At 42.4% G+C, this 26,641-nt stretch overlaps 1 protein-coding gene across 1 annotated transcript in view; it reads right to left on the minus strand.

Moving 5' to 3' along the window:
• Positions 1–10,343: 10,343 nt before the first annotated feature.
• The window catches only part of ELOVL2 (ELOVL fatty acid elongase 2), a 28,818-nt gene continuing 12,520 nt past the window's right edge, over positions 10,344–26,641 (minus strand). The window contains exons 5-10 of the mRNA XM_088023775.1: positions 25,836–26,023; positions 21,676–21,753; positions 17,512–17,683; positions 12,664–12,788; positions 12,043–12,177; positions 10,344–10,471 (exon numbers count right to left, since the gene is read on the minus strand). Of these exons, the coding sequence (XP_087879901.1) occupies positions 10,346–10,471; positions 12,043–12,177; positions 12,664–12,788; positions 17,512–17,683; positions 21,676–21,753; positions 25,836–26,023 (824 nt within the window). The 3' untranslated portion in view covers positions 10,344–10,345. The remainder of the gene's footprint in view (positions 10,472–12,042; positions 12,178–12,663; positions 12,789–17,511; positions 17,684–21,675; positions 21,754–25,835; positions 26,024–26,641) is intronic.

Consider the following 26,641-nt stretch of genomic DNA (forward strand, 5'->3'; position numbering starts at 1 on the left):
TCTACCTCTTGTTTTATGAGGATCGAACTGGGCTCAGTCCCAGTCTGGTTGTTAACGTGCAGTTTTCATACAGCATGGCCCCAAAAGCCAGCCCAGCCACTGCCTCTGGTACTCCACCCAAGAAATAACTGGCTTTTCTCCAACAGTGGAGGAAAAAATATCCTGCTGTGTCTGACTATTAAGAGAGAGCAGGCACATCTTCAAAGCAGCACATTAAGTCCTTTTTTTTTTTTTTTAAAGGTAGTCATTTATTTGAGACAGAGCGCCTGCATGCATGCAGGGGGAAGAGCAGAGGGAGAGAGAGAATCCCAAGCAGACTCCCCACTGAGCCCAGAGCCCAACGCGGGGCTCGATCCCAGGACCCTGAGATCATGACCTGAGCCAAAATCAAGAACCAGCCACTTAACCCACTGAACCACCCAGGCGCCCATTTTTAAGGGTGATTTTGACTCTGGCCAGCTTTCACCCAGTGCACTGACTTCAGCTGCTCCTGGCCACAGAAGATGCAACTTCACTGAATATCTGAGCTAGGGATGTAGCTGATGAAACATAGTGACGTTCATGTTGGCTCACTGGGTTCTGAGGGACCAAGTGGGGGCTAGTTCAGGCTCAACTAACTACCGTTCTTTTTATTTTCTTCCCAGCAGTCTGAGCCACCTGAGGACGATAAAGCTGGCTTGGGCCACACAATGGTGCTTTAGTGCTCTGGCTTATTCATTTTGCTTCACTCCAAATGGAACCCTTGAGTTGGAATAGAATAGAATATGTTGGTAGTTTGCCATTGTGTTATTGTCCCTTTGTTCACAAAAGTTAACCTTCTGTATCAAAATTTGGTCAGAAAATAGGAAGTTCAGAATGTTTACCAACTTAGAGTGTTGCTTTTTTTTTTTTTTAATGATTTCAAAGTAATATTGATTTTTATTTGAGGAGGGTCCTCAAGTTTTGTGGGGGAAAGAAAATCTTAACACCTGTGTCCATGCTATTTGGTATATCTGAGGAAGAATTTAATTTGTGATAAAAAGAGTTCAGATGAAAAAGGCATATTTTGAAATAGTTACTATTTCACTTGATCCACAAATATTCTAGTTTATTCAGCACTTTCACAAAACCGCCAGCTTGAACAGAAGAGATAGACTCACATGGTAATTACTAAATGCTCTAATAAAGTCTGAGTGCATGAAATTTGCATGTACAGTTGAGTGGATTTATTTTGGAAAAATAAAATCTAATTTGAGGCCATTTACAAAGTAACCGTTCACAAACTGGATAAGCACAGTGAAAGACTGCGGACTGAAAACAGTTTATTCATTGTATGGTATAACTTAGTGACGTAATGTATTTTATGTATTACATATTAAATCTGCCAAAACAAATGTTTACAACCCCAGTGTGTCATCTTTTTTATATAGGATTTTTTAACAAGCTGTGGTTTAGTATATTATTGCAAGCTTTACAGAGTGTAAGAGCACTTTTTCTTTTTTTTTTTTTTAAAGATTTTATTTATTTATTTGACAGGTAGAGAGCACAAGTAGGCAGAGTGGCAGGCAGCGGGAGAGGGAGGAGCAGGCTCTCTGCTGAGCAGAGAGCCGGACATGGGGCTCGATCGCAGGACCCCAGGATCATGACCTGAGCCGAAGGCAGTCGCTTAACCGACTGAGCCACCCAGGCACCCCAAGAGCACTTTTTCTTTAAGTCCAAAGTGTCTAATTAACCTCATCTCATTTGGGTATATCCAGTTTAGGGCTCGAGATTCCTGGTGACCTGGCATATTGTGGATTTCAGTGCCATTACATTGATTGTCTTCAGTGAAGGACGTCTAAAGAGTATATATGACTTCTGGTAATGGGTAAACATATATTGGAGGGCTGTTCTGTCCAGCCTTCAGCGAGCTCATGTGGTAGAGGTTAGGATGGGTAAGGTGTGATCTTAGCTAGTAAGAACTTAGCCTTAAGACACCAGGTAACTGAAAAATCTCCAGGCTGTGTGTGACAAGTGCCATAAATGAGGTATAAACTGAGCACCAGCAGGGTTTAGAGGAGGGAGAGGTCCTTTTTGTGGGGTTGATCGGGGACAGCTTCCTGGAGGAAAAGCGCCACTTGAGCTCCTGAAGGCTGGGAAGAGTTTTTCTAGGGTTAACAAAGAGGGACTAACGAGACTAGTGGCACAGAGGCAGAGGGATGCAGAATTGGTTTGAGGCTGAATACTATGGAGTATTAGTGGAAATGAAGGTTCAAACCACCTTTACTGTCTTCACGGCCTTGATTAGAAGGACTTTATTCTTTGGTGAGAATGAGTCACTGAAGACTTAGCAGAGAATGATAAACGAACATGATGGTTTAGGAAGATTAATCCACTAGTAGTATGAAGACTAAATGCAATCTACTCGGAGGGTTTAACAGCAGTAAAGGCCTCCCTTAGGACAGAATGTAAAGGAGGGAGCAGGTATGCTAGCTCATGGCAGGTAGGGGATTTTTAAGAGCTAAGCTTGAGGTTGAGTTGATGGAAGTTGCAAGAGCCATGAACTTGAGATACTGGGGGATATCTCTTTAGAAATATTCCCCAGGAAGTTTTCATTCAACATTATCTTATTCTGCAAATCCTTATTCAGCACTAACTGTATACACAACCAAGCTCTGTGCGTGGTGCTGAGGGTTCAATGTTGTTATCGTCAAGGACCTCAAGGAGCTAGCTCTCTGATGGGGACAATTACACAAATATGGAGAACAGCTTGGACCAGAGTTCACCTCCTCTCTACTGAGAGCAGCCCTGTGCCCACCTCAGCGAACTGTGGGACCAAGCTGTGGCCTTGACCTCATTTGAGATTTCCAACATTCCTCTGAACTGTAAACTTCCATCCTCCACAGTGGCTCTTCCCAGTATTTACTGTGATCCTCACCCCTCTTCCATGCAGATTATCTCCTGGCCTCTGTTCTCTCTCTCTCTCTCTCTCTCTCTCTCTCTCTCTCTCTCTCTGTGGTTGACACACAATGTTACGTTAGTCTCAGGTGTGCAACTTAGTGGTTTGACAACTCTCTACATAAAGCTGTGTTCACCACAACTGTAGGTACCATCTGTCCCCACACATCACTACTACAATATCATTGACTGTATTCTTTATGCTCTGCGGTTTATTGCCATGACTTACTCATTCCATAACTGGAAGCCTGCATCTCCCTTTTCCCTTCACCCATTTTGCCCAACCCTCCATCCTCCTCCTGTCTGGCACCCCATCTGTTTATAGTTCTGATTCTGTTTTTTGTTCATGTGTTCATTTTTTAAGATTCCATTTATGAGTGGAATCGTATGGCATTTGTCTTTCTCAGTCTAATTGCACTTAGCATAATACCCTCAATGTCCATCTCTGTCTCAAATGGCATGATCTCATCCATTCTTATGGCCATGTGTTATTTCACTGGATATATTTCTATACTACATCTTCCTTATCCATTCATCTATTGATGGACGCCTGGGTTGCTCCCACATCTTGGCTGTTGTAAATAATGCTGCAACACACACAGGGGTGCATATATCTTTTCAAGTTACTGTTTTCATTTTCCCCAGGTAAATATACCCCCAATAATGGAATTATTGGATCATATGGTATTTCCATTTTTAACTTCTTGAGGAGTCTCCATACTCTTCCACAGTGGCTGCACCAGCTTACATTCCCACCAACGGTGCACGAGGGTTCCGTTTTCTCCACATCCTCGCCAACACCTCTTGTTTCTCATCTTCTTGATTTTAGCAATCTAATAGGTGTGAGGTGATATCTCAGTGTGATTTTGATTTACATTTCACTGATGATGAGTGATGTTGAGACACATCTCTTCATGTGTCTGTCCGCCATCTGTATTTCTTTGGAAAAATGTCTATTCAGGTCCTCTGCTTATTTTTTAATCAGATTGTTGTGGGTTTTTTTTTTTTTTTTTTGGTGTTGAGTTGTATGAGTTCTCTGTATATTTTAGATATTAATCCTTTATTAGATATATCACTTGCAAATATCTTCTCCCACTCAATACATTATCTTTTTGTTTTGTTGGTGGTTTCTTTTGCCGTGCAAAAACTTTTTATTTTGATTCGTCCCACTAGTTTATTTTTGCTTTTGTTTCCCTTGCCTTAGGAGACCGATCTAGAAAAATGTTGCTACCGTTGATGTCAGAGAAATTACCACCAGTGCCCTCTTCTAGGATTTTTATGGTTTCATGTCTAACATTTAGGTTTTTAATCCATTTGGAGGTTTTTTTTTTTTTTTGTCTATAATGTTAGAAAGTAATCCAGTTTCATTCTTTTGCATGTAGCTGTTCAGTTTTATCCAGCACCATTTACTGAAAAGACTGTCTTTTCCCCCATTGTATATTCTTGCCTCCTTTGTCCTAGATTAATTATACAAATGTGGGTTTATCTGGGGGTCTCTAATCCATTGATCTGTGTCACTGTTTCTCTACCAGTACCGGACTGTTGATTACTCCAGCTTTGTAGTATATCTTGAAATCTGGAATTGTGATACCTTCAGCTCTGCTCTTCTTTCTCAATAATGCTTCTGTCATGCAGGGTCATCTTTGGTTCCATACAATTTTAGTAGTATTCTAGTTCTGTGAAAAATGCTGTTGGTGTTTTGATAGAGATTGCGCTGAACCTGTAGATTCTCTTGTGGGCTCCAGCTTATGCTGTGGGCTCCAGCTCGCTCTTGATCTCCCCATTCTCTAACCACCCCCCCTTCCTGACTGCCTCCCCACCTGGTGGACTTCGAGCCCTAACACTGGACAGGATGACAGCAGCCTTACAGAAGCTTCTTAATCACTGCCACAAGTGTATAGGGTCAAATCCCTGGCATGAACCCCTTTATGGACATGTGTGGGTATCTCCATAGAGGTTCTGCTGCTGAAATCCTGGGCCCTAATCCACAGGGCAATAGTCCTTTCCTCCCCCACAAGAACTTAAAATATGCTTCAAAAGCATAATTCACACTTAGTGAAGTTTCGATGGTTTTTGCTGCTTTTCTCAAGCCAGGTGGTGTGAGCTCAGTCAGGAATAGGGGTCTTGGCCTTCACAGTCAGGGCCCCCATGTATGTGATAGGAGTCTGTGAGCCCAGACATGTTTAACAGCATAAACAGCACATTTACAGAGCATGGTAACTGCCTGTTTTCTCTCTAGGAGGTGTCCATGACACAAGAGCTTCTTAAAAGCAGAGAACCTGTCTGTCCTCTTTACATTTTATTCCAAACCCTGGGCAATGCCTGGCACATAGGAGGCACTCAAATAGTTGCTGAGGGAATGGGGACTCTACTGGAATCCTAGGTGTTTAACCTCTGGAATTTTCTGGAACAAAGACCCCTCATCTATATGGAGAATTTCTCATCCATCGAAACTAAGCTCAGGTATTGCCTCCTTTAGTTTTCTACATTTTCTCAGTAAGCTGTTTTTTAATACTTCTATTATTTTATAACTAAACATTTCTCCATCTATTTTACTAGACTCTGAACTCTAAGGGCAGATATATCACCGGAATCACTTCTGTATCTCTAGTGTAATACACAGCACTGGGCAAGGTAGATTTGACAAATATTAAGTGAACATTACTATTTCCAGAGTTTATCCAAATCCCATAGGACTAAACTAGCTTTTATGAGGGCTAGGGGCACCTGGGTGACTTACTCGGTTAAGCCCAGCATCTGCCTTTGGCTCAGGTCATGATGTGATGACAGGTTCCCTGCTTGGCGGGGAGTCTGCTTCTTCCTCTCCCTCCCTCCCACCCTGCCCCGTTCATGTGTGCACACGCACGCTCTCTCAAAATCTTGAAGAAAAAAAAAAAAAGGCGGCTAGGTCTACATGGGCTAGCTCAGGTAGAGTGCTCAAATCTTTGAGAAATTTGCAACTTCTAATACTTGTTACTAAGGGATGTGAAGTTCATTTCCCTCCTAATATAGGACATGAACCCAGGCAACATTGCAAAATTTTTCCTTCTGTTCAATGCTCAGGAGTCACAGACCCAAATGCCTTCGGGGTCAGCTAGGTATGTTGGCTGAAGGCAGATGGGTGAGTCCTAAGTGTGACTGGCAAATACTAGAGCACAGGTCTGCTCCCCAGGCTCCAGGCTGTGGTGTGTGCCAACGGCAAAGGTAGGTAGGTGCCAGGAGCTTGGAGCGAGCTTGGCCTCACCCAGGCTGCCAAACGTGACCTGGCCTCAGACGCCTTCACAATGGGCTCCCAGTGAGTGGCTCCTAAGATCCATAATGACTGTACTTACAAACTGCTTGTCCTCATGCTGTTATTGCAGTGTTCCCTCCACACAGTTTCTTAAAACGGAAAAAGGACCTACACTCTTCCATGACCGAGAGTCATGTTTTACTGAAGGTCAAGGGATATTTTAGGTAACTGCAGTCTCACGAGAGAGCTGATTTCTTTGTGTGCCTCGGAATAGAACTCTTCCTTATATATGTGAATGTAATTGATTTTGAAAACCCGCTGTAATAAAAACACACAGTTTTCTTTATATAAAGAAACTAAGAAACGCATCTGGGTGAACGCTTACCACGTATAAGCAGCTCTTTTACTTTGCAACAAATTCTTAGGCCTTGCTTTAGAGACAAAAGGATTTCTTTTATTTTTAAGCATGAATTGATTCCACCCCCCGTTTAAAATGAAATCCCAGTGGGTTAAGAGGAGGCTCTTGAAAATGTCTTGTCCCTGCCCCAGTCAGGTAGCTAAATTGAAGTCCCCTCTTTCTGTGCCACCTCTCCATCTCGTTTCCCCTCCTGCCCCATCCCTGTTACTATCTAGGGATTTAAGCAATTTCATAAGCGGACTTTGAGCACATCTTTTGGACTTGGCTTGTTCTAATGTCACCGTTCAGAATGCTACACTGACACAATAGAACCAATCAGTGATCCTGCTGGACGACCTTGACTTCCGTCTCTGTGGGGCTTCATCATGGTCAAGTCTCAGCTCACCTCCCACTCCTGAGCTGGCGCAGCCTCCTCTCTGCCTGTCTGGGTCCTCTGCAGGGGGAGAGTCTGCAGCTCCAGAGCCTGGGAAGAGGTTTCTGCCTCACACTGTCCCCTCAACCAGGCCAGTGCTCCTCCTTGGGTTATTCTATAGAGCAAATCTGCTTGTTATAACCACTATATCCTCTGCTCATCTAATTGGTCTTAAATTTTTCTTGTAATAACCATATTCTGAAAGAGTTTCACTTGGTATATATTATGTAAAGCTAATACTGTTACATAAAAGGCCATGCAGTGCTTGTTGAAATGAAGAATTAAACATTTAAAATTGCTAAAATATCCCTTTATTAAAAAAAATTCCTGAGTAATCATTTGGAATACCATGCAGACACACATTTTAATGTCTTTGAACCAAGTAAGAACAATCCCAACATGCTGTGCTTCAGTGTAAAAATCAATTTATTATACAACAATCATACAGAATGCTTATCGGTCTACAAAGAAAAATGGCTTCTCCTGCATCCCTGTCCACCCCAATCATGATATTATGTTCTCAAGTATTTTCAAAGGAAAACCAAAAAGTGATATCCACATTTTCTAAATAAGGAAGTCCCCAGAAACATCATAAAATTATATGGAAGAATCAGCATGGTCTCTTACAAAGTGCTGTTCTGCCCATCACAGTAAGTATCATTTTGCCTTACAAATAAAAATAAGTACCTCTCTGATGGGGATATGGATCCGGACCTTCTCTCTCAATATGACTGAAGGCTTCAATATATCATTTTGATGGGTTGAAAATGTCACTTCATTTCCATTTAACATTCCATTTTGTTTAAAAAAACAACGAATTTTTAACATGTGCTTATAGTATTACATATTTTCATTCTTATGAGTAAAAGGAAATTCGGGAACAAAAAGTTTTCATTTTTCTAATGTATATAGGCTTTTTTTTTTTTTTACAGTTTTAGGAAAATCACATTAAAGGTAGACATTTTGCTTTTTAAAGTTCCAATAATAACAGGTTATTTACCTGATTCACTTTTTGTGGCTAAGATTTCATAGCGCTGTGTATTTTTATCAGCCCTTGAATGGCTTAAGGCTAGAAGTGTTTGATTAGAATTAAAGACCCAATGGGACACAGCGTCCTGAAACCTCTACATGGAGCTGGAAAGTGCAAACTACCCCAGTTTTTCCCTTTGTTCTGAGAGGCTTCCACCTGCCTTGTACTTACAGCTGGTGGGCTCGCTCATTCTGCCGAAGGATGGCTTCCCTCCTTGCTCTGCCAATACCAAGTCCAGGAAAGCACCAAAGTTGCAGGTAAACGCAGGGCGGGGCGGGGGGAGACTTTCTGGCCTTCCTGACATTTGAGAACCAGCTGCAAACACGAAGGCCCAGTGAGAGATGGCTTCTCCCTGGGTCTCATTTTTCCCCGGAATGCACTTTGAGAACAGATTTTTAGCCCTCACTTGGGACCTAAAACTGAACTAGAGTCCAGTTGCTCTGAGGGACTTCCTCCTTAGTCCAACCCATGTTTGTTACAGAGGAGTAATCAGAGGTACGCTTGGGGCTAGCCCTTACCTTAAAATGAATTTCTGGGAGAGAACGATACTCAATACTGTTAGGATGGGATGGAAGAAGTGGGGATGAAGCACCCTAGAAAAATCAGTTTTAGAAAACTTTTTAGAAAAATAAATCCAAGAGTAAGTGGGTGTCAGAAATGTGTGTTCAATAAAAATGGACCAAGTGCCCACCTGTGACGTACACATATGCACAGCGCGTCTACATCTACCACAACAAACAGCTAAGACCCGTTACCTTCCACACAGCGGGCCAGGTCCTGAGAGCGTAGTGGACGTGAGCGAGAAGTGAGAAAACACAAACGTAGTCCATGTTCAGTGTCGTACCAGAGTCTGTGCTCTTTTTTAAACAGAAAAGAATTTTAACAAACACTAGAAAGCGAGGGGGTAAGGAGGACAGAAAGGCATCCCCGACAGACGGGGTGGGGCCCAGGCAGCGGGAAGCACGCCTCTCTGGTGCTTGTGCCTCTGACCTCAACATCACAACCTACAAGTTCTTTTAAAGAGAAGCTAGGAAAGAGTAAGTGTCAAAGGTGGCAAGTCTTGTCTTAAAGGGTATAAATCTTCCTCACATCTTTAAAAAATATTGTTTCCTTTCTTGGTGCAAGTGAATGGTAAAGGTCCAATACTTAGGGAGAAGAAAGAATCTTCACTGCTGCTTTCCTCTGCTTTTGTGCTTGTTCTCAGTAGAAAGCGTGTTACCTGGGCAGGGAAGGGATGTGCCAAGTTTGCCAAATTGGCACTTTTGACGGAGGCTCATTACCACCCCCTGGCTCAGCGCTGGACTCTTTCCATCCCCCTCGTCCCATTTTCAAAACCTTAACCTGCAAAGAGTGACAGCGGGTATTTGGGGGTAGTATTCACAAGCGGGCTCACAAGAAACAGTGGAACAACTCAATGTCTGTTTTGCCCCAACTGCTCTGATTTATGAATATTCCAGTGGCTTATCCTTCTAGGGAGAAGGGAAGATTCCTTGATCAGAAAGGAAGCCAGATTTAGACCCTGCTTTCAAAACTGAGCAAAGTGTGTGTTTACAACCTAAAGTAGGGGAATTTAACATAGGAGGTAGACATGAATATATGAATAGTCACGGAAACCAAATTAAAACTGAGGAACAACTCAACTCCTATCCGAAGCCCCTGAGCTATGAGGATTTGGCAGATGATTTTTTTCTTCTTAGAAAAAGTAATCATCAAAATAAAGTACAAATTTCATTACCGTATCACTAAGTTGAGACTTAGTGTAGGAATTTGACAGACTGCACCTTAAAAGAAAAAAGTTGTGCTAGATTTTCCTGTCTTCCATGTATAATCCATTTTAATATTTTCTGGGGTTGAGTCCTAATGGAACAAATGGACTAATGACTTTATTGCTTAATAAGCACTAAGCAATTATTGCTTAATATAGATTAAGACCCTGTGGTTAGAAGGTAATTAACATTTTGTTTTAAACATTTCAATCTGAATAAAACTTTTTAGTTGAAGACTGGCTTCAGAAAACAAGGCTCCATGTTTCCTGGCTTTGTATGTGTATAAGGCGTTAATGGAGACAGTTTCTGGTGAGGGGTTCAGTTTGTGGGGAGGAGGAGAGAGAAGCTGCACCAGGTCTGAGGTCTACAGAGCTCGGTGTCTGAGGTGACACGGTGTGCTGACGGGAGCATTCAGTTAACAGATTATATTAATACATTCCAGGTACAAATGATTTATAAACTCAAAAGAAATTAGTTTATGCTAAAACATATATAACTTTCAATTCAGTCTTTGCTTTAAAACAAGCGAATCTGTTAGGCTATTATATATGCTTTGTCTGTCACTTGACGTTTATTGCGCTTTCTTGTTGATGACCCCATTAGTCGCGGTGAAGTAGGCTTTGGAAAAACCATTCTTAACTTCTTTCCCTGCAGGTGGCTCTTCCATATTCTTCTTCACTGGCTTTTTCCGGTATGTCTGTTGGATGTGTATATTTCAAAGATGGGGGAAAAAAAAGGGTTCTTGAATAAGACTTTAACTCTGACATTGGCATATAATCTAAAACAGTTCATGATTTTATTGCATATTGGACAAATAAGAATTTTTGTAACAGGACAATTTTTAAGCTAATGGTTAAAAATAAAGAGGTAAAACCCAAGACAAATATGAATTCCAATGAAAGGTTGTTTTCTTTCACCTTATCAACACTGGTTAGGATTTACGTATTATGGGATGAGCATCCAAATTATTCTGCATTAGTTGCTTCCTTGTAGTTCCTAAAAATGAGATCCTTTTCCAGTTCAAGTTGAAAAGGTCCTGTTATTTTAAAAGTACCAGTACCCTGGATTCTGGCTTGATTTGGGTTTTGGCATATCCTTCCTAATTCTGACAAAATACCTGATTTCATCGCATCTTTACCTTTTTTTAAGCAATGGTATTAACAAGGGTCAAGACTGAAATTACATACTCAACTCTAAAGGAGTAAGATTCCATTTGAACCAACAAGTAGGGTTGAAGTTCTGGGCGCCCAGCACCCACCCTGCTGGGCCGCATGCTGCTGTCCTCAAGGTCCGACCCCAAGCACCACGTGGACTTCCTGAGCTTTCCTGGAACAGTCTGTTTCGGTTTGTTTTTGTTTGGGTGGCTTTGTTTGGTTCTATCAATGGTTATTTCTCTAGAAATTCTCAGAGGAAACTTATCTCTTATAGAAGACAAAGGCTAGCCAGTCCAATTTCAGAGACACGGGGGCTTAAAAGCTTGTCAGAGGTTCAGGTTCCCACAGCTGGGCTCTGTATGAAGCCCCTGTGGGTTAACTTTCAGCAAACACAAACTAAAAAAAAAAAAAGCACTTGTTGTCTGAAGAAAGAAATACACACTTGATTACAATTTCAAAAGTGCTGTTTTCAATAGAACTGTATGTTCTCATTTCTTTTTCATGAAGCTTAATTTCTCTGTCCCTCGCCCACACAGGAGAGTAATTTAAAATCTACAATCACCTAAGGCCTGTGCCCTGCTACGGCTTTCATCAGTTTTTGTCTTAACAGAGTTGCTCTGAAATTGTTTTGAAGCTCTGTTCCATTTAAATTGTTGATTAAAAGAAAATGACACTTAGTGAAGAAAAAGCCAATGTGACCTTTCTACGATGGCTGGCCTTAAAAGATTTTTTTCCAAATAGTAAATTTATAGTATCACAGTGCTAATATAGAAACAATTTTTTAATACTAAATTCATTTAGCTTCTGTTTTTCTCCATTCAAACATATTTCCTGCATTCACATATAAGACTTGGGTAGCATGGTGCAAATACATCAACCAGATGTGTGACCTGACTGAACTCTAATAAAATGCCCACTAGGCTCGAACAGGGGTTATCCTTCAAGGGGAGGATGCGGGGTGTGGAGTTAGGAATGCACATTTCTCTGTTTCCTTTGGGTGCCTCTATTAGGCACAAGTCTGTGCTACGTTATTTAATTGGCAAAATTAAACCTCTATGTGAGGCAAAAGCCCAGTCTACTATGTTTTGCCGCTGAAGACTTACGGGTCACTTACCTGCACATAAAAATTTAAGAAGAGGATGACTAACGTCAGCATGTAGGAAGACTGGAAGATGAGACAGCCCAGGGGGAAGCCACAGGGTTTCACCACTGCACTCATGGTGTGCGTGATGGTGAGCACAAACTGTACCTGGGGGAGGGGGTGGGGAGGCAGCAGGTGAGGCAACCAGGCAAGCCACAGAAAATCCATTTTGAAATGTTATACACTGAGAACTCAACTTCTAGTACTCCCTAAGATTCGCAGACATACAATGCTGCAGCAGCCCACTATCCTATCCAGATGTTTTCTTTGAAATGACACTAGTCGGTATATATAATTGCCCACTAGTTTTCTCATGAAAGAGTAGCAGTTGAAATTCGTTAGATAAAAATGAATCTGTTAAAATTAATGTCTGGGTTAAAAGCATCTACATTTCAAAGCAAGGAATAAGCTAACTGTATCCACAGAGGACATTTTAACACCCCAGGTTTAATGCTTAAAAGGCAATTTTAGAGAAAAATAGGCAGCCTCCTCACACAGAAAAGCCTCTGTCGAGGATGACAGATTTTTTTCCTCCATCCCTGAGAATATTTAGATGCTTCACATGGAGAAAAGCGGAAAGAAGGGATAACATACCAGTTGAGCCTGTGTGAGATATTTCTTCCACCAAAGATACTTGTGCATAGATGGAAACACAGAAAGGCCATAGTAGGAGTACATAAGAATGTGGATAAAACTGTTCAGGGTGGGTCCAAAGAAACCTGTGAAAGTACAGTATAAAAATTACTGTTCATTCTTTATCCAGAGAGACTGGTTCTTCCTGTACATCATCACTGAAGATGAGTAACAACTCCGGGACTAGCAGATACCAGAATTTCACACGGACATATTCACCTTCGCTTCTGTGCTATTACTCCAGGATTCAGCAAAAGTCACCGAGACAAGACAAAACTGGGATGGTTTTTCAGTCAGAGTGTCAACCAAACAGGTAATTCCTGATCTGCAAAGGTTTTACTGTCTCTTACACCATCATTATCCACTAATCTGGGAAAAAAACGAAATGTTGGCTTAAAACTGGTGGCAGAACTCCTTTGAAAGAGAGGTGTCTCCGCTTTTGCTAAACCTTGGATGAACCATTTTGATTGTGGAAAGAAAGCCGCCAGTATGAGGCTGAACAAAGTGTTCTAGAGTCAAGGACAGTATGTTGCTCTTTATATTTATAAATTCAACCTGAGAGGGACCTAGGAAGCAGGAGATGCTGGGGGAAGGCGAGAGAAGGTCCCGCAGGACAGAAGGCTGGGACAGAAGAGGGACCTGCCACTGAGATTTCGCAGTGGCTGGGCCATCTCATGGACTTCTAGGACAAAGAATGTCTAAAATCTAATTTGAGGACCTGTGCTGTGCCCCTCCCCGCCCCTCCCTTCCTGAAGTCCCTGTAGCTGCCATCAATGGGGGTGAATGGTGTTTTGGGAAACCAAAGGCAAAAATTAAGTTCTACGTTGGCTCAACTAAGCAGCAAAGCGATTTAGCTGTAAGAGGTGAGATGTCAGAGACGGGTTCTTTGTTGGGAACTGGGATACTCACTGTCATGAGGAGTAAATCAATACATACATGCAAAGTGCTTACAATAGTGTCCAGCAAAGTGAATACCACCTACGTGCTACCTTGGGATCCAGATGGAGCTGAGTCCTGCGGTGAAGGGGCTGTGGAGCTAGAGGACCCCTACTAGCTGGGTCCCCTTGGATACATCCATTTTACTTGGTAAATTTTGATTTTGCCATCTGGAAAATGGGCATGATGGGATTGACTGAATAATACTATATAAACTGAAAAGTACCGCACCTATGCTGGTTAATCAATTTAAATTCTCTAGCCTGGTTTTCCAATTCTAGATCAGAGGTCTGGTTAGATAAATGCAAATCAACGAATAAGAAATGAAAACAACACTCGCATCCAGTAAGTCCTCCGCAAACACAGGCTGGAATAACTTGTTACAGGGCTTGGATTTACATGAAAACACAGAGTTTCAGAGTATCAGCTACCATAAGGTCAGTGGTATTTCTTTACTCACCTGAGTTTTCATTACCATGAATGAATGCAAAAGGAGTGGTTGGTTATAATTTTATAATATTTTAGGTTCACTAGAAATTGTCACACACAGCATCTTATCAACAGGAATCCGATGTCTTTACACAGAGATTATGTGAGACTGTCATTCAGATGCTTAGTGATTTGTAATGAGACAGCTGATAAGCACAAAAAATACTTAACCTTGATAATTCTTTAATATTGATTATGGGCTTTATATTGATTAAGCATAAGTCTATCATCGTCTTAATAACAAAACTCAAGAAACTAGATTCGGTCCAGGAGAGGTATAAAAGACCCATCTCTTTCTGACTCCTGCACCCCCAGCAATTTCCTTCTTCACACTCTGGTTTCAATTTGCATCTTCATAGTCACTGATGTTTCTTAAAACGTCAAGAATGTTTGGGATATATCTCTAAGGTCCCCAAATCATTTTCTTTCTTTTTTTGGGGGGTTTTCTTTTTTAAGTTCAATTAACAATACAGTGTATTATTAGTTTCAGAGGTAGAGTTCAGTGATTCATCGGTTGCATACACCACCCAGTGCTCATTCCATCACGTGCCCTCCTTCATTCCCACCACCCAGTTACCCCATCCCCCTCCACCTCCCCTCCAACAGGCCTCAGTTTCTTTCCTATGCTTAAGAAGTCTCTTATGGTTTGTCTCCCTCTCTGGTTTCATCTTGTTTTATTCTTCTCAGGTTTTTTTACTAACCAGAATCATGCTGCATGTATTGTTCTTTGATGTGCTTGTTGGAGATGTTCTCAGCCTAGCACACTCCTTTTATCCATTCTGTATTCCATAGAAATAGATGTTTGGGTTGCTTCATTCTGCTGTTATAATTATGCCCACTTTGTGCATAAACTTGAGCACAGGGGCTGAAACTTGAGGGGAAGAGTGTCAGTTTGAGCCCTTGGCAATCTGAGGTGAAGGCATGTTGACTTGGCATTTAGCAGGTGGCAGGCTGTGCATGCTGACTCGGGCAGGAGGGCAGCTGGACTGAACTGGGGACACACAGGCCGATGGCATCATGTATGACAGGGACGTGGCTGGTTTTGCTTTTAATTTTTGTTTTTCTGGGAAACTCGATCTCTCCCTCTATTCTAAATGAAAGCCTTGCTGGATAGAGTATTCTTGGCTGTAGATTTTTTCCTTTTAGCACTTGGAATTTATCATGCCACTTTCTTCTGGCCTGCAGAGTTTCTGCTGAAACCCACTGATAGCCATATGGGGCTTCCCCTGTATGTACCTGCTTTCCTTTCTCTTGCTGCTTTTAAAACTCTCTTTATCATTACTTTTGGCCATCTTATTTACTTTGTGTCTTGGTGCAGACCTCTTTGGGTTGGTTGTTTTGGGGGCGCTCTGTGCCTCCTGGATCTGGCTTTCTCTTTCCTTCCCCAAATTCAGGAAGTTTTCAGCTATTATTTCTTCAGACAAATCTTCTGCCCCCGTTTCTCACTCTTCTCCTTCTGGGATCCCTATCATGTGACTGTTATACCTGAGAGTGTGTTGCTGAGTTCCCTGGGTCTATTTTCATTTTGCATATTTTTCCCCCCTCTCATCTGCTCGGCTTGATTACTTTCCATGACTCTGTCCTCCAGGTGGCTGATCCTTCCTTCTACTTCCTCTTGCTTGCTATTTATTCCAGATGGTCTATTTTTATTTCCATTTAGTGAGTCCAATAGCTCAAACTGGTCCTTTTTTACGTCTTCTATCTCTTGGTGGAGGGTCTCATGGAGGTCCTGCACTCCTTCCTCAATTCTAGCGAGTATCTTTATGAGCATTACTTTAAATTCGCTATCAGACATATTACTTACCTCTGTTTCACTTAGGTCTACTGCTCTGATTTTGTCCTGTTCTTTGATTTGGGACATATTCCTCTGTCTCCTCATTCGGTCTTTTGCATTGTCTGTTTTTTTTTGTGTTAGGAAAGTCAGCTCCGTCTCCTGCACTTGAAAGTAGTGGCTCTATGAAGAAGAGGTCCTGCAGTGCAATGTCTGTTCCCCAGAACCTGGTGCTTCAGGGGGTGTCTCCTATGTGTGTTGCTCCAGGGGGTGTCCTACCGTTGTGGCTGGGATGTGTTTGCCTTCAGTCCTGTTGTCTGCGATGGCTCCCTGCCTGTTAGGGGCAGAGTCTGGTGCCCGTGGTGTTAGTAGGCTGCTCCGGGGCTGCCTCGGGCTTGAGTCGAGTCAGACCAGGTGTTTACCAGAGATGCAGTAGCACCAAACTGCAGGCACTGTCCCTGTGTTGTCCCCGGAGAAGCTTTTGTTGGTGGGTGGGGCCTGCAGTCCGACCCACTGCCTGCCCCCATCCCACTGCTGGGGTCACAGTCAGACGGGTGTGTGGTTATCTTCCCCTCTCCCTGCAGCAGGACTCACTCTGGAGTGGTGCTGACCTTGTCTGGGCCGCACACACACTGCCAGGCTTGTGGCACCGCTTTGACGGGATCTTGCCAAGAGCGATCAGAAGGGGTAGTATCTGCTTCGCTGTGGCCTCTTGTCTATGCCGGGCTGCGGAGAGTCTGTTCTGCCAGTTTTCGGGCTGCTTTCTGGGTTATTTATGCCGACCTGGGTGCTCTCTAGGCGGCCACGCGGCAAGAGGTCAGCCCAGGGACGTCCTGATCCGCCATCTTCCCAGCAGCCCTCCCCAAATCATTTTCACTGAAGTTTTACCTGTTCTGAGTTTTCACGGAACATTTTTGGATTTGGGGATATAAGACAATCCGAAAGTACTCCTGTCTCTACTGCAGGGCATAAGGGACCCATTAGTAAACTATGAAATCCCTGTTGTGAGAGTCATCATCAGCTTCTTGAAAAAGTGCAACAGAATTAACAACAACAAAACCCAAAGTGCATCCCCCAGAGCCGAGGGAAACAGTTCCTGAAATTCTTGTTTCATACAAAGTATATACATGTAAAGAGGCTGGGATATAACGTGTACTGTAGTTCTCAGTAAAGAAAAATATTGAAAGCCACACAGAGATGTGACCTTAATTTTTCAGAATGGAAAAAAAGTCCTAGGAGTTGAAGGACCCCAAGCTGTAGCGTGGCCAGGTGGTGACTGTGGAAGGTGCCATATTTATTTCTGCAGGAGTCTTTCAGCCCCCGGGGTTGGAGGACAATTGCTCCAGCTGGCGTACATGCTTCTGGCCCTCAGACCTTTGGTGCATAGAAAAAAAAAATGTGTTTAAAATTTAAGGTAATACTCAGATTTTGCCAGAATCAAAGACCGGAAATAACCAGCCACTGGCAAATAGGTGCTTCCCTGTGTAACAACACAGGTCACCCCGTGGCCTCCCTTTTCTCTCTCCTGATATATGCAATATTCAATAGAAGACACTCACTGGAGGTCTTAGAAGAGCAATTACAGAGAACTGAAAAATAGCAAAATCACTTACTTTGCCCACAAGGTATCCAGTTCAAAACACACCACCAGATGTTAAACATGGAGGCATGATGGTATACATGAAGAAAAGTAATCTGACTGGTTTTTTTCCGCAAAACAAAGAAAATTGTGTCCAGGAACTCTACTGATTTGGAGAAGTAGTACCACCATAACACCTTAGCTACCTGTAAGAATGTGGAAACAGGAAAGAGAAAAGGTGAGCAATGAAAATGCCCCTCTTGCTGCCCTCCCTTACCTCTCCGCAACCTGGGGGACACTGGGTTTCACTAGTGTGCGTTTCTCTCTCGGGAAATCACACAATCACCTTCCTGGCATCTCTGCCTCCAGTTCTCCCTATTCCCAGCAATCCACCCCACTCCAGTGAAAACGAGTTACACCTCCAACACGCAGATCTGATCAAGGTACTCCTGTGCACCTGCAGAGCACAGGCTCTTTCCCGGCTTGCCCTGGCTGCCACTTCCTGAACTCCTCTGGGAGCGCCCCACCCCTCCTCTGCCAGCGCCCCACCGTGCACTGTCCAGGTGCTCTACACACTCTCCCTGCAGCACTTGCTGCTGTCTGTGCTCTGGGCTTCCTAGCCCCTCCTCCCCACATGCACCCTTCTCTCCTCTGGAACTCTACCTAACCCTCTCCTTGCTTTTCTCAGGCCTCATCAGCCGCTGCTTCCTTTGCGTTCCCCAATGACTCTGCCTCTGTGCACAGGAAGCAGGCCAGGGCAGTAAAGGTTAGGCAGCCGACGGCCCATCACACAGGGCAGGGACTGGCCCATCTTTGCTCCGTGCTGAGCACTGAACAGATCACTACTGTTCTTTAATGCTAGGTTTTCACTTTTTCCCCTCTCCCTCTAACCTACGTATGTTTTTGTCTCTTAACTGTTACAGGGCCCAGGAGCCGTCTGTACGTAGAAGATTAGTTCTTTCGCATCTCCTCCTCAGATTTAAAATCAAGATGCCTCCAGGGTTGTATGAAGTGCTGAATCACTACACTATACACCTGAAACTACTATTACACCGTATGTTAACTAACTGGAATTTAAATAAAAACTTAAAATCAAATCTTCCTCCTCACTGAAGTGGTGGGTCCAGATTTTGCCCCTTCCCTCCTGAGCCCCTTACGAAGTCTCAGCTACAGGGGGAATACCTGAATGGTGCTGTGGTTTTAGCACTAACATTGAAACATATGAGGAAAGTGTAACAGAAACTTTGAAGTTAGAATATCATACTCTATTGTCTGCTTCCCAAGAACATAATAAGGTGTGGTGGCTTCCACCCTAATGTTTAAGGGTATAATGGAACTTCACAGGCATTAAGCCAAATATAAATGTAAAACAACAACCCTTAGAGAATTGTATGGTATCCCAAAACATGCTGGTCTGTGATAGAAATAAATTAGAAATAAATGGGTGCCAAAAAAATGGGTGCAGAGAAATCTATATACCTTATTTTGTATTATAGCTTTGAAGATGTTTTTTAAAGAGGATGCAAAAATGTACATCTTAATATTAAAGATTTTAATTAAAAGCTTTCTACTATCTTTTTTTTTTAAAGATTTTATTTATTTATTTGAGAGAGAAAGAATGAGATAGAGAACACGAGAGGGAAGAGGGTCAGAGGGAGAAGCAGACTCCCTGCTGAGCAGGGAGCCCGATGTGGGACTCGATCCCGGGACTCCAGGATCATGACCTGAGCCGAAGGCAGTCGCTTAACCAACTGAGCCACCCAGGCGCCCAAAGCTTTCTACTATCTAATAAGCAGGTTTTTTGCTATGGAAGTTGTCAAACATCCATAAATGCAAGGAGAGGAAGTATAAATTATAGAACCTGTGTATCACTAAGCTTCAAAGTTTTTAATATGATTCAAATTGTTGAATCAATTCTATTTCTAAACATTTTCAGGGGGTGTAGCATATTATAAGCAAATGCAAGCTATCATTTTATCTATAAAAACTACTAACACTTTTTTTTCTTTCAACATAACCACCATGTCATCAGCTAATAAAATTAATGGCTCCTTAATATCTACTAATAGCCTCCTCTGTTTTCAAATCTGTCTCAAAAATGTCTTTTTATAATTGATGTAAATCCGGATGCAAACAAGGTCCAGCTTGCACTGATGTGATATGGTTCTCTGGTCTCCTGATCAGTAACAGTCCCCTTTCCTTTTTCCAGGTCTTTTCCTCACAAAAACTAGATCAGCTGTTGGATAGAATTCCTACTACTATGGATTCCTAGTGCTATTTAACTTGTTTCTCTATCCCCCACATTTTCTATAACTAGCAATTAGAGGCTTGATAGACTGAGATTTAGGGGTTTGGGCAGGAGTACTTTGCCGGTGGTTCTGTGTACTTCCTGGTGCATCATACTGGGAGGCACAGAATTCAGGGTGTCTCACGGACATTCATGGACAGAGAGTTCAGACATTAACAGCCTAGTCCAATCATTATGAAGTTTCTTTCTTTCCTTCCTTTCCTTTTCTTTCTTTCTTTCTTTGAGTGCACGTGCACACGAACGGGGCGGGGCGGGGGGTGGAGAGGCAGAGGGAGAAGCAGGCTCCCCACTGAGCAGGGAGCCTGATGCAGGGCTGGACTTCAGGTCCTTGGGATCATGACCTAAGCCAAAGGCAGACGCTTAACCAACCGAGCCACCCAGGTGCCCCCATTATGAAGTTTTTCCATTCACCTTGTTTTTTACCCAACAGTTTTATCACTTATGGATGACTGCTGAACAGAGCCATCATTTCACCAGGACTTGCAAAAGGGTGATTTTCTAATTCTCTTGTTATGCATTTTTCTCTAGAGAAAGAGCTCTTCTCTATTTGGAAATTCACATATGAAAAGCAAAGATAAATGTTTAACTTTTCTTCCCTAGAATGAATTGGTGTTCTAGCAACCTTCAGACGTCAACAATGTGTTTTTTGGTATCTTTTTAAGCTCATGGTTTTTAAATAAATGTAATATGTTTCATCAGTAATCTTTTGAATTGTCCCATCTTGAGCACTGGGAGTCCCCTTCAAGGTGGCTCCTACATCTTTTCGTAATGACCGGAGTAGTCCTGGACAGCTTGCTTGCTTTCTGTCACAAGATGTCCTGGATTCTGCTTATACACTTTTCCCACCCCAAACCGGGAATTGGCCAATTCTCTAAGAACCCTAATCCCTTCTGGTGGAAAATTATATTTAGAAAGCACAATCTGGGTATTCATTGCTCACTGCACTGGGTTGTCAGAGACTAACTAGGCCTTTTCTGGAGATAAGAGCTAAAAAACACATTTGTGTTTAGAATAACGTTAATTCTGATATTTCCTATTTGACTCTATGATTAATGTTAGAAAAGAGATACTAATAAAAAAGTTAAACTATGTTTAAAATACTAGTTGTAATGATATTAACATATGTACTTACTTTATTCTACATTGTACCTATAACAGTCTCCAAAAAGCAATACTAATATTTTTATTAATAGAAACCAAAAAAATTACAGAATACTGTTAAGATATATCCCCCTAGGGAATTTCAGTCAAAACACTGTTTTTAAGTCCCTTGAAATAATTCTACAGGTGGTTATGTCACCAACTTAATATAGGGGTGTATCCATTTATTTTAGTTTCCAAGTTTGGGGAGGAAGGCTACCTTGCTTTCTTTTTAAACTTTATGTAAAACACTTAATGGTTTCAAAATCAAATATGACACAAGGTACATTCAGAGAAGCCCAGCTTCCATCCCTATTCCCCTCTGCCTAGTTCCTTCACCCAAAAGGAGACCACTTTGTTAGGTTTTGGTTTATTCTGCCACTGTTTCTTTTCAAAACCATAAACACACACACACACACACACTCCTATCACTTCTTGTACTATACTACAAACACAGTCTGCACGTTGTTTTTGTTTAGAGAATGTCCCAGTAATGGCTCTAGCAGTATAGAGATCTTCCTCCTTCCATTTTGCAAAGGGATCCATTTCTGGATGTGCCATGGTTTATTCAGTCAGTCCCCCACTGCTGGACGTTCGGAAAATATTTTTGTTACCAAGCGTTTCTATTAGAACAGGAGGACTCCCTTTCTTATGTAATCCCAGCCCCATCCTCATATCTGAAAGGAGAAAACCTCCTCTCCTTTTTGAAGAGAAATGGTTGCAGAGGGCAGTCAGCTTCTCAGGACTCACCCGGACATCGGCTTCCCCGGCACTGGCGAGATCTTGACACTGTAAGTTGTAGCCTCCTTCCCAACTGGAGAGAATAAGCTGCCAAAGAAACAAAGGAGGAAAAGTTAACACTAAAATTTGGAAGAGAATGGAATTTCCTATTCATGTTTCTGATGGGCATCTCCTCAAGGTCTGAGTAGGAACCCTGCACTTGAATTTCTCAGTCCTGTCCTCAAACACATGTGATCAAAGGATTTCATTCTTGCTGTTGAAGATACCAATGGTTGTATTCCTGATTTGGTATAATTTACTTCTATCCTTTACAGTGGCCCAAAGGAACAGAATTTGGCTACGATTTGAGTAACAAAATATTTCATGTAAGGGATCATCAAGTCCTATGTTTCTACAGGTGAAATGTAGAATTACATGCAAACAACCGAGAAAACCCTAAAAATTTTCTTTAAAGATTTATTTACTTATTTGAGAGAGAGAGTGGGGGAAGGGGCAGAGAGAGAGAATCTCAAGCAGGCTCTCTGCTGAGCACAGAGCCTGACATGGGACTTGATCTCATGACCCTGAGATTATGACCTGAGCCAAAATCAAGAGCCACCCAGTATTATTCAATAATTATTTAATATTACTTAATATTTAATTATTAATACTTTGTACTGGCTTATGCTTATCTTAATTGATCTCCATAATTTTATGAAGTACATATTTATTACCATTTTACAGATGTGAAACCAGGGCTCAAAGGTTCTTAAGTCATTTTCTTCATTGTATTTATGCCCCTTGGTAATCAATCATTTGTGTGATTATAAATGATTAATATCTATATCCCTCATGTTGAAAAAACAAAAGGCTCTATAAAGGTCTATGCCTTTTTTGCTCATCTTTGAATCCACGGTTCCTTGCCCAATGCCCAGCACATTGAAGGCACTCAATAAATACATATGAGAAAATGAACTTTTAAAATTCTTTGTGGAAAATTCTGCCAAAGAAGTTCTGTCTTTTCTTTCCTGCTATTATTGCAAAAACTTAAAATTCTAGAATATAAAGCATGTATATAAGGCATTTTCCCCCTTCATCAAATTTTATTTAGGGGAAATTTTTTCTTAATTTATGAGAAAATTTTTAACCTTTCCAACTTCAATAACATGGAGCAGGTAGTCATTTACAATTGCTGAATGAAAAATATCTCTGGATATGAAAAGAAACCTATACATCTGACAAGTCTGACAAGGCCTTTGAAATTTGATATTTGTGTATATTGTGAAATGATCACCACGATTAGTTAACATATTACATAAACTAAGCAAAGGCCTACTAATTATGGCTGCTTAACAGAGATGTGTAAAGGTATAGCTCTGTTGAAATACAACACAGAGGGATGGCGTGTTAAAACTGAACATTAGAAACAGCTGAACTACTAAAAAAAACCATTTAGATTGTTTAAAACTACCTGACAATTTAAAATCTAAACAGAATTAAGCAGCTGGAGCTCCTGGGTGGCTCACCCAGTTAAGCAGCCAACTCTTGATTTCAGCTCAGGTCATGATCTCATCAGGGTGGTGGATGGAGGCCTGCTGTCAGGCTCTGCGCTCAACAGGGAGTCGACCTCTCTCCCGCTGCCCCGCCCCTCTGCAGGCTTTAAAAGAAAGAAAGAAAGAAAGAAAGAAAGGGAGAGGGAGAGAAGGAGGGAGGGAGGGAGAGAGAGAGAGGGGGAGAGGGAGGGAGAGGGGGGAGAGAGGGGGAGGGGGAGAGGGGGGAGAGGGAGGGAGAGAGAGAGAGAGAGAGTGAAAATCCTCTAACGGCTTGCCATTTTATTCAGAATAAAAGGCAAATACTTTCCAAGACCCTCCATGAATCTGCCACCTCTCCACCTCACTGTGGATCATTCCCTCCTCTGTCCAGGATGTTCTAGCTGCACTGCTTCTTTTTATGGTCTTTGAATACCCCGAGTTTGTTCCTGCCTCGAGGCCTTTATGTTTGCTGCTCCTTCTGCATAAACACACTCTCCCCAAATCTTCATATGCTTGATCTTCATCATTCAGTTTCTGCTCAAATATCACATGCTCAGAGAGGCCTTCCTGCCCCACCACCAGCCCACCACTCACCGCTGTACAAGGGAAAGGCTGTGCTGTAGAATCTAGAAGAGAATCTGACACAGTGTAGGAAATCCACATATTTGTTGAAAGAACATTAACAATTTTAGCAGTAACTTCCTGGCCTATGCAAACATCTGAACTGGGCCTAACAAATTAGCAAGGTTAAATCAACCTATCACTCAACTAGTGGCTATTAAATATACCCCAAAATTGTCCAAGACCTTATGCCTGGCCTGGAGGAGGCTACAGTCTCAGGAAACTAGGAGGCAATCAAAAGTAGCGATTTTGAACCACGAGGTACAGAAGCCTGAGAAGAGCAACAGCGGATAAACAATAGATAAAATTCACAGCAGGGAATGGGCTCAGGGCAGATGTCCTCCCTAAAAAGGAGCAGAAACCATTTACTTGTTCAAACACTAACCTTTTGTTCCTGTTCCTTTAATGGTGATTATGATGCACTTTAACATTTATACAGCATTTTTGTTTTTACTAACTCCTACTGTGTACTAGTCTGTGAGCTTTTCAAGTCCAGAAGTCACGTGTTACTCAGCTTCCTATCTCCTTGGCTTATTAGTACAATTCACAGCACTGAATAGGTGCTCACAGAACGTCGGCCGAACAGAACGGATTAATCCTTTCAGCTCCCTCATGAGTTAAGGAGGACAAGTTCCGGATCTCCATTTTAAAGGTAAATTGCCTAAGGGTCAGAAAGCCTAAGTTACTGCTCTCCAATTATAGCGAGAGCAACAGTGACTCCTGAATTCGGGCCTTCTGAATCCGGCAGGTGCTAGAGCTTCCGATGTAGTGAGATGTTCAGGATGCCCTTCTGACACAGGTGCTGCTTCTGGAAACAATCCAAGGAAGAGAATCTCTCCCTTTGGTTCTTCCCAGAGAAATGAATCCTGTCAATTGCTAGATCCTGCGAGCTCATCTAGTGAAGGGAAACTTACCTACTTGCAAAGCTAACTAGGGATTCCCCTTTCAGAGTGAGGGAAATTAGGAGAAGCGATGTGAGAGGATTGCAGATTGGCTTTCCTGCCCCCAGAGTCCATCGCCGGTTCTCCAATCACAGGGTGGTAGGCATGGAAAGTAACAGTTAGGAACCGTTCTCAGAATGGTGCATACCTGAACAAGGCACAGATTAAACTCTGGGGAGGATACAGATGTTAGGCAAGGATCTATGTTCTTTTAGAATTCAAGGACCAGGAAGGCAACTACACTTGTGCCATAATCAGACATTTATAACCAAACACGAATGACTTTATCCCGTTCCCTCAGGTTTCCTCATGTTTTTGTCTTCCCTCCCCCTGAGGTTGCTTGCTGGAGCAGTTTAATTTGGCACTTTTTGATTGTCCTTTGCAGTGGACTGAAACAGCCTTTGGTTTACAGGCAGGGCAACTGTTACTTGTTCTTCTTCTTGCAGAATTACTTGAGTTTGGCACGTTGCAAAGGAATGGGTGATGCGTGATGTAATGGGGCAGCCGGAGCTGGGCTGGAATGTCGGCCCAGCCTCCGTGGTCAGTCCTGAGAAACAGCCCCACCACCGCTGTCGCTGTCACAGGGGCCCCAAAGATGCGGGCAGTGGTCTCAAAGGGACTATGTATTTGTATTTCAAACCAACTGCATTCGATACTTAAGTCAACTTAAAAACTACCCTGTCAGTCATTCAACAGCGATCTATTCTCTGGCAAATCACGTACGTTTTCCAAGCCTCAGTATTGATCTTTTTAAAAGGAGAAAATCAGAACATCTGAACTTTAAAGGCCCATTCAGATCTAAATTGTGATTTTAAATTACAGTGAAAGACTAAGGACTGAAGGGATGAGAAAAATTGAAGTGAGAAAGACTTCCAAGACTTTCAGAAGGAGTAAGAGCAAACACTGGAACAGTTCTGGAGATCTAAAGAGCGGAGTACTGAGAGCGAGCGCAGACCGCTGTGGCAGGCCAGCTCTGCTCACCGGCATGCTGCCTCCCTGGCCACCAGCTCTGCTCGCCCGTGCACCACCTCCCCGGCCACCAGCTCTGCTCGCCCGCACGCTCTCTGGCCACCAGCTCTGCGATGCAAATACTTACCTCAACCAACATATACATGGACAGAAGTGTGATTCCAAGATTGTACAAGGTGAGGACACCCTTGAGGGAAAGAGCAGGTCTGTTCTTCATGTATTTGTTACCCAGCCATATGGAAAGCAGATATAGGACAGTAAGAAAAAAGGTGGGAAGGTAAGAATCCAACAGGAACCATCCTCTGACTCGAGAATCTGAAAAGAAACACATACAGTGAGAATCCTGAAAAGTAGCACTTCTGTTTAGTTATAAAATTTTATCACATATATTTAAAACTTTTTGGGTTTTTTGGTTTTTTTTTTTTTTTTTAACGGGGGTATGCCTGACATACAACATACGAGTTTCAGGTGTATGGCATGATTCAATATTTGCAAATACATCGCAAAACGATCACCACAGTAGGTCTAGTTAACATCCATCACCTTAGTCACAAAAATGTTTTTTCTTTGATGAGAACTTTTAAGGCCTACTGTCACGTATATTTTATTTGTACATACCCAATACAACAAGAAAGAGTCCGGCATTGACTAAGCTGGATTTGGGTTACAGTTCCGAAGAACCACCCCATGGGGGTGGGAGTAGTTAAGGAAGGTTTTGTGGAGCAAAGAGAGCTTAGGCTGAACCCGGAGTGACAGGGACAAGTAATTAAGGTGGGAGGTAGTAGTTCTATCTTCTTCGTTGAAACAGTTACGATGTTTATTTACTCCAACTCAATAAATAGGAAGTATTCCTATGTCATTTTGTGGGTGAAAACCAGCTCAGAAAGCCACAGTAACTTGCCAAGACCACACAATAGTGGACAGCAGAGTCGG

Source organism: Eumetopias jubatus, unplaced genomic scaffold, assembly GCF_037043125.1.
Source record: "Eumetopias jubatus isolate StellerSeaLion01/CBP00866 unplaced genomic scaffold, mEumJub1_p1.0 scaffold_6, whole genome shotgun sequence".
In the NCBI taxonomy this organism is placed as follows: domain Eukaryota; kingdom Metazoa; phylum Chordata; class Mammalia; order Carnivora; family Otariidae; genus Eumetopias; species Eumetopias jubatus.